This window comes from Helianthus annuus, chromosome 10 (assembly GCF_002127325.2).
Source record: "Helianthus annuus cultivar XRQ/B chromosome 10, HanXRQr2.0-SUNRISE, whole genome shotgun sequence".
In the NCBI taxonomy this organism is placed as follows: Eukaryota; Viridiplantae; Streptophyta; class Magnoliopsida; order Asterales; family Asteraceae; genus Helianthus; species Helianthus annuus.
Window position 1 is genome coordinate 174,080,540 of NC_035442.2, and position 13,805 is coordinate 174,094,344.

At 39.7% G+C, this 13,805-nt stretch overlaps 1 protein-coding gene across 1 annotated transcript; it reads left to right on the forward strand.

The window, feature by feature from the left end:
• The first annotated feature begins 8,994 nt into the window (after positions 1-8,994).
• LOC110886691 (putative UPF0481 protein At3g02645) lies at positions 8,995-10,898 on the forward strand. The gene has a single exon (XM_022134531.2). It carries the CDS (start codon positions 9,258-9,260, stop codon positions 10,770-10,772), a length of 1,515 nt encoding a protein of 504 aa, XP_021990223.1. The 5' UTR covers positions 8,995-9,257; the 3' UTR covers positions 10,773-10,898.
• Positions 10,899-13,805: the final 2,907 nt, after the last annotated feature.

A 13,805-nucleotide genomic window follows, 5' to 3' on the forward strand; every position in this document is an offset into this window, starting at 1 on the left:
AGAGCTTGGACGAATGAAGCCCTTTTCCAAGAGCTCTTGTAGCTGCTTTGACAGTTCTTCCTGTTCAGTTGAAGCTAAGCGATACGGTGCGTGAGCTATAGGTGCTGTCCAGAACTATAGGAATGAGGTCGGTAGGGAACGTCTGACCAGCGAGGATAAGATTACAACCCTGAACTAAGTATAGCTTCTAGACCTTACCATTAACTAACACTATGACACGTTGGGTGTTCAAGGGAGTTGGTGTATGTTTTATCATTCGACTAACTTCAAGGACATATAATTGGTATTCACACTCGAATCAAACAATATAGTAACATAGAAGTCGACAAGAAGGAACTTACCCATTATTACGTTAAGATCGTCCCTTGCATCACCCTGACCCATCCCGAACACACGGCCATGGGCGTCATTGTTTCCGTTGTTTCCCCCGTTACTAACCCCGTTGTCGTTCCTGCTTCCATGGTCTTGGTTCTGATTCTGGTTCCAGTTCAATTGTGCATAGTGTCTCTCATAGTGATCCTTGGTACCATACTGAAAACATTCTCTAAAACTTTGTTGCTGCCGCTGAGCCTGTGGGGCTTGGGGCTGTTGTTGTCGTTGTTCCTGACTTACAGGACGTGAGTTTCGACAATCCTTAGCTTCATGACCAATCTTGAGACATCTCTGACATCGTTCCTTGCGACACCGTCCACTGTGGTGTCTGTTACAAATGTTGCACCATGGGTGGATTCCTCGATATCTTTTCTGCCCATGACTACTAGAAAACTGATGTCCGGGCATTTGGTAGTCATCCATCTCTTGCTTCTGCGTCAGAGGCTGGACCAGAATTAATCCCGTGCTCGGGTTTTCATCCCACTTGCGTTTGTTATCTCTAGAAGCACATGCAGTATCAGTCTTAGCACGTTTCGGTAGTTTGTTCTGTTCTACAGCCTGGTCTGTGAGACGATGAGCCAGTCGAGTGACTTGCTGGATAGTGCCAAGGTTAGCTGTGGTCATATGACTCTGAATTTCGGGCACTAGACCCTTGAGATACAGTTCGATGCGTTTGGTGGGAGGGTCTACCATAGTAGGACAAAATGTGGCTAACTCGTTTGATCTCCTCGTATAAACTTCAATTTCAGACCCCACCATCTGTAGGTTGAGGAACTCTACCTCTAGTTTGTGGATGTCCTCTTGACTTCAAAACTCTTCCTTAATTAGGTCCTTGAACTCGTTCCAGGGAGTGGCGTTAGCAGCTGCCAGCCCTAACATCTGAACCTGTGCTTCCCACCAAGTTAATGCAGCACCTTCGAGTGTTCTAGTAGCAAACTTTACTCTACGAGACTCAGGGCAATCATGCACCTCGAAGTCAGTTTCGAGCCTTTCGAACCAATGGAGGAGGCCTTTAATTCCCTCAGTTCCACTGAAGGTACTAGGTTGGCAATCCTTGAGATTTGTGAAGGTGCAAGCAGGTGACTGAGTGTGTGGACCTATTGTGTATGAATAGGACAAGGTTTAAACACGAAAGTTGGTGTAGGAGTGTAGGATCTAAAGATCCTAGTGTGTGCTATAACCACAGGATATACCTCCTGCTTGTGCGGCTGCAAGTGCCGCAGCAACTTGAGCTTGAACGAAAGCCTCTAGCTGGGCTTGAGTCATGTTAATTCGTCCAGACATGATCTTCATTGTAAAAGTAGTGTAAGTGAGAATGGTTCGCGAGTAGGGCGATGACAGAAAAGCGTAAGCACGTAGGTATTCTCATGTAATAAAGTCATGTGTATCTAAGCGTAATGCGAGCAAAGTTCTATATAGTTCTAGCATACAGGCAATAAACATAAACCTTATTACCTAGGATGTCGAGTCTTGCACGTGGAGCGAAGCGTCGTTGTGGATCGTTGAGAGTACTGTTCTGGTTATAGTCTGGTTTTAATAAAAACGTTTTCTCATATTAAAACCGAGTTCTCTATAACCAATGGCTCTGATACCAATCTGTCACACCCCCAAAATCCCACACGCGGAGTACTACCGCTTGGGAGCGTGACTGACCAGGATCAAGCCACCAATCATATTGAACATGTAAATAAATAGTAATAGTTATCCATCAATACGAAAGGTGTTTAACAAACCAACATAGTTAAGTATAGCGGAAGCATTTAAGTAAACCCAACCATAAGTATTAATGTGTGAAATATCATAAGTGTTCAAATAGCATTCACGATTCTTTGCCCACAACGACCTGCTCCTCCCTGTGCAAGCTCCATAATGTACCTAAGGTCCTGCAAGGCATGCAGCAGATAATCAACAACTAGTTGAGCGAGTTCACAGAAAATAATTTCGTAACAGTAATGCGTAAGTTCATCTAAAGGGGCTTCCCAAGCCTTGTATATATATTACTAGTGGGGGATTCCCACGTTTATCTTTACTAACGGGGACTTCCCATTATTGTACTTACTAGACTATTTGCAACCATGTGTTCTTCTTAAACCGAGAACAGGAATACGTACAAGGTCACGCAGGATTTACGTGAGTGCCCTTCCCCGAGGACAGTGGTACGCGTGGGGGTTACGCAGGATTTACGTAAGTGTCCTTCCGACCCGGAAGACAGTAGTGGGTATTAGGTTACGCAGGATTTACGTAAGTGTCCTCCCGACCCGGGAGACAATGGTAGATACTAGTTTACGCAGGTTTTACGTAAGTGTCCTGACTATCCTGAGGACGATGGTCTATAGTCTAGTGATTGCATAAGTACGAGTAATCATTCCATATCAAACATTCCAACCCAATTCCCAACCCGGGAATCCCATGCCTTGGCTGTGTGAACTCACCTTGGTTTGCTCGGCAGATACACAAAAAGGTTCCTTGAACTAAAGTGGTCAATCTCGTCCTAACAGGGTTACCACACAAGTCAGGTTTGACTCAAGTAATGCACGTATCAATCACGTATGTTAACATGTTACAAGCACACATAGATCATGGCAACAGTTTAATAATCAAAGCAATCCATTCAGCTTGTGCAAATAATTATCAGCCCAATAGTACTCGGCCCAAATATATAACACATAAGCAATCTGAATATCTTCTCGGCCCAATAACAAACAGGCCAATAGCGGTCAAGTACATAAGTCCAACTATTCGGCCCGGTTAGTTGGGCTCGTATCAGTTGTGCAAGTCCAATTGTGTGTGCACGTGCATAAGGTCTCGAGTCGAGATCTCGAGTCGCAACAGGAGTGTCTCGAGTCACAGGAGGGCTGGTCTCGGCTCGTCATGGTCCACTCGAGACTACACGGTCTCGAGTCGCAATCCGGAACTCGCAAACTCGGTCTCGAGTTGTGTTGTTGTGTGTCGGTGTGAGGTCTCGAGTCGCAACAGGACTCGCAATGTCGGTCTCGGGTTTTCATGCTCAGGTCGAGATCACACGGTCTCGACTCGCAACCATGTTGAGTCTATCAATTTGTAACAATTTTCCTGATTTCATGCAGATCGGTTACACTTATTCAGGTTTCCAAGTTTACATCAATCAATTAACACGATTCTACCCAAGCAGTTAACACAATATCGATCAAACGGGGGTTTCCAAACCTTAATTCGTATGAACCCTAGACTAAACATAGCATGAACAACTTATCATCATCCAACCGGATTAAACCCTACCATCTAAACATATTAACCAAGTTCAAATATGACACAGCCGATTAAACATATCCATTCGGTTCAAATCATGCAATCCGATTTACAACAAGAACAATAACAAGGATAGCAAACTTCAATCCGTTTATCATGCATACACATACATACAACATATCAACCGAGTTACTAGCATAACCCTAACCGATCATGTAATCCGATAACTAACAAAACATATAAGCATACAATTAGTAGCATCATACTAACCGAGATGAAAGTAGGGGATCGATTTGGGTTCACGAGCTTTGAAGGATGCTTGCCGTCGGGTTCCAAAAGTCACGAGAGAGAGAAGTAGAGATTAGGGTTTCTTGTGTGTTGATGGTTTGCCAAAAGTGTGGGAAAATTACTAACACCCTAGTGTTATACGTATGAGTTTAGTGGGCCGAAACCCCCCTTAATGGGTTGTCCATGTTCCGAATACAAGAGGTGCGGCCCAAGTGGGCTTGTGCGATCGAGTGGGTGTAGGTGTTGTGCGGTTCGAGCTCAAGTAACATAATCACATAATCATAACATTCAATTACTAAAGTTCACGTAATCGCAACTAGTTCAACAGTTACACGTAATGTAAGAGACGGTAAAGTACGAGTTGTCACATTATCCCCAACTAAAAAGAAATTTCGTCCCGAAATTTGGTATGCACTCACTAAGGAAGCTAGGTAAGTTGTATCGTTCACTGGTTTTCCTGGGGTGTCACAGATAAAGTGTGATGATACAAACAGTAAAATGCATAGCCCTATGTATACTTATTGGACCAATACGGTTCAACCAACATGACTCCTATGATTGTCACGCCTCTTGATGGTGTAGATTTCCATTTGGCGCCAAATTGTAACCCACGAGATACTTTTGTGTGTCGCCTCATTATTTGATGGGGTACTAGGTTTAGGTCGTGACACATCTAATCCCTACACTTTACATAAGTTACAAATACATAATAAAACATACTATTAACTCTTTACACTAAAACCCTCTAAGCTTGATGCGTGGGATTATAATCACCATTCTCCCCCTTAATTATGAACAACTTCAAACTTGTGGGTCTTATGCTCCAAACAATTTCATCTATTTCATCTTCTGAAGTCTCCTTTAGATTTAACATGGAAAACTCTTCCGTGTCTTCAAATTCCATTTGATTATCACCATCTTCAACTTGTGACATTAGCAAAGTTAGTTCTTCGTCTTCTTGCACGAAATTTACCTCTTCCTTTCTGTGGGTATCTCTTCTGTCTATCATAATCATCATTATTATCGTGTGACGTGTCTTCTTCTATTTCTTCTTGTCCGAAACTGCCACGTCCTCGGCCTTGTGATTGGTTAAATTTTCCTCCTCCATCCCTGATTTCCAAAGTGTAGTCCATGATCAAAATTGTTGTCATGATGTGGATGTGTGAACTAGAGTTTTTCTTGATTTTCAACTAGGATTCCTATCCCAGACTTGATTCTTTCTTCAAATGTTTTCAATTTTTCCAATTGCTTCTTCTAGAGTTAGAGTGTCTAAATCTGAGTATTTTTCAATAGATGCAACAATCTGAATGAATCAATAGGCACAGAATTTAGGATTTCACACTAGAGTCGGTTCGTCAAATGTTGAGCCCAGGTGGCGAAGAGCCGACATCGAGGTGCCAAACCTTCCCGTCGATGTGAGCTTGTTTCCTAATAATTGTTGTACCTCACAAGTCGATCCTAGGCCGTTTGTCGTGATAACAATACTTGTCAATTTTGCATTAAAAGAATTGATCGTATCTTTGTTATTCATTTGTAACATCTCAAATTCCGATTTGTGAGTTTGTAGACGTGTATTCTTCACTCGATCCACACCCACATATCTAATCTTAGAAGCATTCAAAATTTATTTTGCGATCTTATAACTTGGAACTTGTAATACTAGATCCTTTGATAGTGCTTGAAAAAATATGCAATTGCAGCTTAGTTTTCTTGACATCAAGTTGTGTGTCAGCACTTGGTTCTCTAATTTCCCATAGCATGTTTGCGTCAAGTATGGTTTGTATACGGATAGCCCATATGGTGTAATTTGTAGATTTCAAAGTAGGGCAATGGTAATGTGTCGAGGTTCCTACATCCTTGTGTATGACAATTGCACTATTGTTTGTATCAGACAATGATTGTGTTGACATCGTGTCTTAGGTTTTCTTCTAAAACAATAATGATTCTAACGAGAATCACTATATCCTCACTGCTAAAAGACTACAGTAATTCTATAAACTGAAATTTCCGAATAAGGCCTTTGACGTTGCTTTGAAATTAACCTTCTTTGATGTTGGCCAAATTAAATAAACACAACAGACGAGATGAACAAGACACTCAACAGAGAAGGATACAGAGAAACAACTAATACCAATAATGCACAAATGAAACTTTTATATCTGATCTCATCACAAGTTCCATTCTGCCTCTTCAAGTATCAGCACATCATATCTTTAGTCCTTCACTTTTAACACTACACCTCTTCAACTTAGACCATGGGGTATGGTGGGGCTTGGGTTGGGCATTTGGTGACACGTGGATCTTCAATATTCCCAACCCAAAGCCAAGTTTTCAAGGGGTATGGTTGGGGCTTGGGTTGGGCGTGGCTGGGCGGGTGGCATAGCCATATCAACAATTTTTTTAAAAAATAAACATACATATTTTTTTTTAAATATGTTTATATTTATAACTACATAAAAAATAACTACATAAAAAATAAACATACATATTTAAAAAAAATACATAAAACATACATAATAATTATCAAAATAAAAAACAGTCATTCTTCATCGTCTTCGTCGGTTTCAAACCCAGGAAGGAATCGTTGAAATATGTTTCACCAAATCAGCTCGAAGGTTCTGATGTATATCCCTTGACTTTATTAAAAATTCATTTGCCGCTTTATCTTCGTCTGTTACGTTACCTGGTTGGGGGTCATCGTCATCGTAGTAGGTAACAACCGCTCTACCTTCATCCTCCAAACTCATGTTGTGAAGAATGATACATGTGTACATCACGTTTCCAATCTGATCCTTGTCCCATAGTCGACAAGGCATTGCCAATATTCGCCACCTTTTCTTCAAAACACCGAATGCTCGCTCGACGTCTTTACGTGCAGCCATCTAGACCCTGTTAAACTTTAATCTCTTTGGATCTGAGGTACCGTGTCTTGTGAACGATTTTACGAAAACCCCCCACTCTGGGTAAATCCCATCAACTAGGTAGTACCCGTACATGTACTCAACCCCGTTTACAAAGAAAGTTCCTTTGGGTCCTATACCATCTACCCGATCATTGAAAAGAGGCGAGTGGTTTATGATGGTAATATCATTAAGTGAACCTGGCATACCGAAGAACGCATGCCATATCCAAAGATCTTGGGACGCAACCACTTCATGCATGATGGCTGGCACCCCGTGAAATCCACTAGTGTGAGCGCCTTGCCATTGGGTAGGACAAAATTCCCAGGGCTATTTCATACAATCTAAACTACCTAGCATCCGGGTAGCCCATGATAATCAGCGTGATGTTCCAATATTTGTTGCATGTCACTGAAGGAGGGTTTTCTCAAATATCTTTTCCTATAAAGTTCTAGAATACACGAACAAAAGTTGTGAAGAGTTTCTCTAGCTACACGTGCAGACATTTTTAAATAGTCATTCATAATGTCCGAACTATTGTCGTACGCTAACTGCCTAAGTGCGGCCGTGACCTTTTGCCACGTACTAAATCCTAATTGCCCGGTTACATCGGGTTTTTGTTGGAAATAATCATATTTCTCCTCAAGATCTCTAGATATTCTTAAAAATAAGTTTCTACTCATACGAAAACGACGCCTAAACATTTTTTCATCATACTTAGGTTCCGCTGAGAAGTAATCGCTTACCAACAAATCGTTAGCGGTGTACCGTTCATGAGCGATGTACCTTCTCCTCCATTTAGGTTGTTGAGTCTCTTCCTCATCGTATTCGTCTTCCACGATAGCTTTCACCACCGCCACGATCGATTGTAGAAATGTTTCCGCACCATCGTCAGATGATGATGACGATTCACTATAACTTGAAGAACTCATGGCAATATTGTGTTTTATGTGTTTGATATTGTGTGAGAAAAATGTTAAATGTGGTAAATATTTATAAAGGAAAAAAAATTTAAAAGTAGCCCCCAACGGCTAGCCCAACGGCTAGCCAACGGCTACTTTTAATGGGCCAATGACAATCCGCCAACTCACCTTGCTTCCCCGCCCCACGCCCTGCTTGAAAGCCAAGCCCCAAGGGGCCACGCCCCAACCCAAGCCCACCCGGGGTGGTGACTTGGGCGTTTTACCCCAACCCACTCCCCAACCCAAGCCCCATACCCCACGGCCTTATGAGTCTGCACGCTTGATTAACACCTTTATCAGAAATCAAAGTCATAACAACTTTATAACAAGTTGTTACAACTATAACAATATGTAACAACATATTCACAACAACCCTTTTATATATAAATGCTACATGATTAAGTAAATATATCATATGAATATTTTTAACACCCTCTTATAACTCTTACTAGTGATTTCGAGGTTGTGCTAAGAAACTTGGTGGCTCATGGAAAACTAAAGGCAAATAATAGTTTTATGGGTGGATATGGGCTTAACGTCACCAAATATGTGGATTTCATGTGTGGGATAATCAACATCACAAAGGATGTAAAGTTCCTACGTGAGTAGAAACTAGTTGAAAGCGATTAGTATGAACAGCTTGTCAAAAGTTAGAGTAGGCCCAGTCATATTGTTGTGAATACTGATGGGTCAAGTAAACTCTTTTGCCAATCATATTATTGTGAAAATGTACTGATGGGCCAAGTGAACTTTTTGGCTACATGGGTTGTAGCCTGAAGCCTCTTACACAGATACAATCTGTGTAAATAATTCTGACTTTTATGCTTATGCTTGTGATCATCCTTCGTTATCGTTGTTATTCCCGTTTTCAAGTTAAGTTTTATTTGTTAGATCTTTTTTGAATCGTGACAAGAAATACAGATAGTAGTATACAACGTTTTAATAAAATTAAATTTAAAAAATCAACTTGTTTGAATACTGGGACCCGTCATTTAGTCTCTATGGGACTTGTAGCTTTGTACTAGCTAGCTAGGGACCATTTCGTCCTAACTGTTTTCCAGGACATGAGCACGAAGGATACGATAGCTAGTTATCCATATATAGTCTTGTTTCTTGTGTGGCCAGGCTTGGTCCTAATCAATTATATGAAAACTTGAAAAACTCAGTATTTTAATTCGGAAATATAGTGTAATTTTGTTAGTCGGGCCACGTAATCATCAATATTTGTAGAATTTAAAGTTAGGTATAGCAACTGGATTATTTTACAAAGTAAACCACAAGGATGTTAGAAAAGTGTAAAAAAAAAAATATAAACGGTGTAGATTATATACAAACAAAGCTAGTATTATCAAATCAAAATCAACGGGTTGGCTACTAGGTCAAGCAATCTTCTTCAAATCTTGGATCTTGTGAGTGAAGGGTTTACAAACCGAAGCATTTGAGATTATGATATAGAGGTGTTAAGCTTCTATCATTTTAGTCTTGGATCCAATTCTGGGAGTATCATATGGCTTCTTTGAACCCATTTTTGAGCCCAAACTATGGTGAGAGACCATGGGTAGATCAAATCAGTGAAACCTTAAAAACCCAAATTGCAATCACAATAGATACACCTCCAGTTTCAATATTTGAAATTCCCAAAAACCTCAAAGCAGAAAAGCTGGAAGCTTATGTCCCTCAACAAGTCGGGCTTGGGCCGAATCATCATTTTCAGCCTGAGCTCTATCACAGGATGGAGCAGAAGAAGCTCACAGCCGTGAAAAGCGTACTAAAGCCACATCAAGTTCATGACTATGAACAAGAATTTGTGGAAAAGGTCAAAAAGATTGTCCCCTTGGTTCGCGATTGCTACGATTTTTACCATGATGCTGATGACAATATGTTGGCATGGTTATTCACTATTGATGGAATGTTCTTAATTCATCTGTTAAATGCTTATTCAAACGGAGATTTTGCTGTGAAAACAAATGATTTGATCATGTTAGAGAACCAGATTCCACTTATTGTGTTGAAGGAAATCCAGAAGGCCTTATTGGGTCAAGAAGATATCTTGGAATCCAATTTCCGATTTTTCTGTAAGTCAAGCTCATCATTTGTTCTTTCCGAAGAATATATCGACTTTAATCGCGTTAACCACCTACTTGATTATATGTATAAATCCATTGTGAACAATGAGAGATTGATCCCAAGAAAAGTAGAGTTCACTAATTCTGGAAAGGAGTCATCTGAAAAGGATGCAAAGCTGGAACTACTAAAAGCTATTATCAGATTTGCGGGAGTGATACCTGGGGCTCAATCTTTTCAACAATTCATACAGAAAAAGTTATCTCAAAACGAAAAAACTACAGCTGAAGAGATTAAGGTGCCTTCAGTTTCCGAACTTCACAAAGTTGCGGGCGTGGAGTTCCGTTTGTCACCTAAAAATGAAGGCATCAGAAACATAAACTTTGTCCAAGGAAAAGTGCGGTATTGTTATCTCCCTCTGATGACTCTTAATAGAGATTCAGAGGTTGTACTGAGAAACTTGGTGGCTTATGAGAAACTAATGGCAAATGACAGTTTTATGGGTGAATATGGTCTTGAGCTCACTGAATATGTAGATTTCATGTGTGGGATAATCGACTGCGCGAAGGACGTGAAGTTGCTACGCGAGCAGAAAATCATCGAAGGCGATTTGAGTGATGAGGATATTGTTAAATTGTTTAACGGGATTGGGAAATCGCGTCTAAAAATGAGAGGTGAATCTGAGTTGAGGAAGACAGTGGCTCAATTAAACATGGTTTACGAAAGCACCCCAAGGATTCGGGTTCAAAGGTTGATTGAGAAGCAGTTTCTGGTCTGGGCCAAGTTTCTCACGTTCCTCGTTAGCATTTCGAGCGCGGTGATCTTCATTCGTGAGGTGTACTTGATGGTTCACGGTTTGAATCCATCCAACATTATGTTGGCTCGTATTCTTCGGGCCAGATTCAGTGGTTTACTCCTTTTCTTCTTTGGTCCAAGTGGACCGAGGGCAGTTGTCTAAACATTAGTTATATCTAATCTTTGTTGTTTAGTTATAACCCATTGCATTATTATATATTGTAATTGTAAACTATATGCAGTTACATTTTATACGTATGAAATATATCAAAGGAATTGCATTAGACCATCAGGAGTAGTGGCATTGGTATCTTTTCATGTTCAAAATAACAAGAATGGGCTCATAAAATGAGTCATACAGAAATATATATAGACCCGTTATTATATTATGCAAAAAAGTCTGTAAGAACCTATCTTGGAGGCTTATGTATCAAATCACTATTCAAGGATTTTGGGTATAGTGCTATCGTGAACATGGGTTGATGGTATAGGGGTGTTTGGGCTGTAGGCCATTAGGCCATGTGGGCCGAGAACCTTTAAGCTAGCTAATAATTTGTTTGTCAGGGGCGCAACTTTTAATCGGCCAGGGGTGCACCCACCCCTGCCAATGTTTCAGTTAGTAGTGTAATTTTTTCAATTTTTTGTCCCAAATTTTTAAAATTTATATTTTTCCGTCCCCACCAATTATTTTGACTAAAATTCTCTGTCCCTACCATATTTATTTTCAAAAAAATTTATACATATTTTCGTGTTGAGTTAAAAAAAAGTGATGAACGGGGCTATTAGTAATTTTTATAATTATTTTTAAACTTGAAGTGAGTTTAAATAAAGTTTGAAACTAGGTTTTATATAAATGAAACTTGAGAATTCATTTTTGTCTTAATTGAAAGATGTTTAAAGAAAACAAAAAAGAACATACGTGAGGACGATGGAGGTACCCCATCTATGTTGTTCGACTTCAACCCAAGAAAGAAAAAGGTTCCGTATTCTTAGGGTTCTTCAAGCCTCCAAATCTTCAATCCTTCATCATTCATTCGGCAGAAACAAGGAAGAAATCGAGCTGGATAGAGGCGTTTAATCACAAATTAAAATAAGGTAATTATTTATTTTAGTTTCTCATTAACTATTGTTTAGTTCTTGAAGAGTAGATTGTGAACTAGGGTTGATATTAAATCGAAATTTTGGGCAATACTAGTGTTTTAGATCTTAATTGTATCATGTTGTGATCTCCGAACGTATTTAATTTCATATAACACTTTAAGTTAATAAATATTTATATTATTATAAATAACAATTCATAAAGTAATTTTACTGTAGCGAACGTCCGCTCTTTGTAGTAGTCAACGTGGCATCCTTATATTCATCAAGATAATTATCTATTTTCTTTTTTCTTTTTTCGTTGCAAGGTGTTGACAAACACCAACATAGGTGTTGTTTGTTTTTGTAGACATAAATTGTCTGCAAGCTGATTTTATCTTTTTTCATGTCTGCAACTGAAGATGTGATCTCAATCTCTTCAAGCTGAAATTAGAAGACCGTTTGTTTTCTACTGTCCGCAAGGAGAAAAGGGAAGTCGGATGAGAAGAGGGAGGTCGCCGGAAAGCTGGTCGGAGGAGAAGGGAGGTCGTCGGACGGCGAGGAGAAGAGGGCAGTTCGCCGGAAAACTGGTCGGGGGAGAGGTACCTGGTCGAAGGAGAAAAGGGAGGTCGGACGGCGAGGAGAAAACGGAGGTTGTCGGAAAGCTGGTCGAAAGAGCGGTGGCGAGGAGAAGAGAGCTGATGTTTTAAGCGTATATGAGGGAAAAGTATATTAGGGTTTTTGTGAAGATGTTTTAAGAAGTGGGTCCATAGCTTATTTTTTAAAATGAAAAAAAGCTGGAGTAAACTGCCATTTTGGTCCCTGAGGTTTTGTCACATTTGCCATTTTAGTCCAAAACTCAAATCTTTTGCATCTAAGTCCCTGTAGTTTTTATTGCCATTTTGGTTCAAAAGTGAAATCAGGTCATATATATTTTATAAAATCCTGCTATTTTGTCCTTTTCCTCAGGGGCAAAATGGTCATTTCATTTTTGTTTTATTTAAAGATTTTATTAAAGGGACTATTTGTGTAAATCGGTTCAAGGTTTGGACCAAAATAAAAAATTTATATGTTTGTAAACAAAACCTGCAACACCTTGTATCTTCTTTATAGCCTCACCACCACCACAGCCTCACCACCACTACCACCATCACCACCACGGCCTTAGAATTTTCTATTCTTTGTTCTGATTTTCCGGATCTAACCTTCTCTGTTGTTCGTGTTTCTTGATCGGAGATTTATTTCATACAACACCACAGAAGTTAGTAAGCACTTACAAATCCATTAAACATTCTAATGGCTTCTTTAGCTTCTTGCACACTCGCCATTGTAATAAATGCAAACCCCCTACTCCTTGTCCGTAACCCTATCGTAAACAATCTGATCCAACACAAACATTATCAAACACAATACCTCTACAGCATCAACCATCACTAGCTTCCCCAAATATTTGTGCCAATTCTGCTGACGTGATTGCGTATTGCAGGTTTCTGACGTAAAGTTTGCCGGCTTCCGGCGATTCCGGTTCACTTTCTTCTTCAAAAACGTCGCTGTTTTCTAATTCCTCTTCAATTTCTGATAATTCGACTTCTAGGGTTTGTTGAATTTGAGTTGTTTCGTATAATGGGGAAGTAGATTGAATTAGTGTGGAGAGAGTTAAGCGATTGGGCTTGAAATTGAGAGAGAAATTGGGGGTTTTGAAGGGGGATTTGGGGATTCAAATTAGGGTTTTTAGGGTTTTGAGGGAATGTAGATTAGAAGATGTGTTTGGATTGATGGTAATGGAGATTAATGATATGAAGAAGCTGTTGTAGACATTTTGGATTAATGATGAAGAAGCTATTGCAGACATATAATTTTTTTATTTTGGTTCAAAACTTGAACCTATTTACACAAATAGTCCCCTTAATGGTCCAAAACTTGAACCTATTTACACAAATGGTCCCTTTAATAAAAGCTTTAAATGAAATAAAAATGAAATGACCATTTTACCCTTAAGGTAAAGGACAAAATAGCAGGATTTTATAAAATAAATATGACCTAATTTCACTTTTGGACCAAAATGGCAATAAAACTAAAACCACAAGGACCCAGATGCAAAAGATTTGAGTTTTGAACT

Coding starts and splice junctions, on each gene's coding strand:
- LOC110886691 (XM_022134531.2), top strand. CDS start 9,258: ATGGCTTCTTTGAACCCATTTTTGAGCCCAAACTATGGTGAGAGACCA.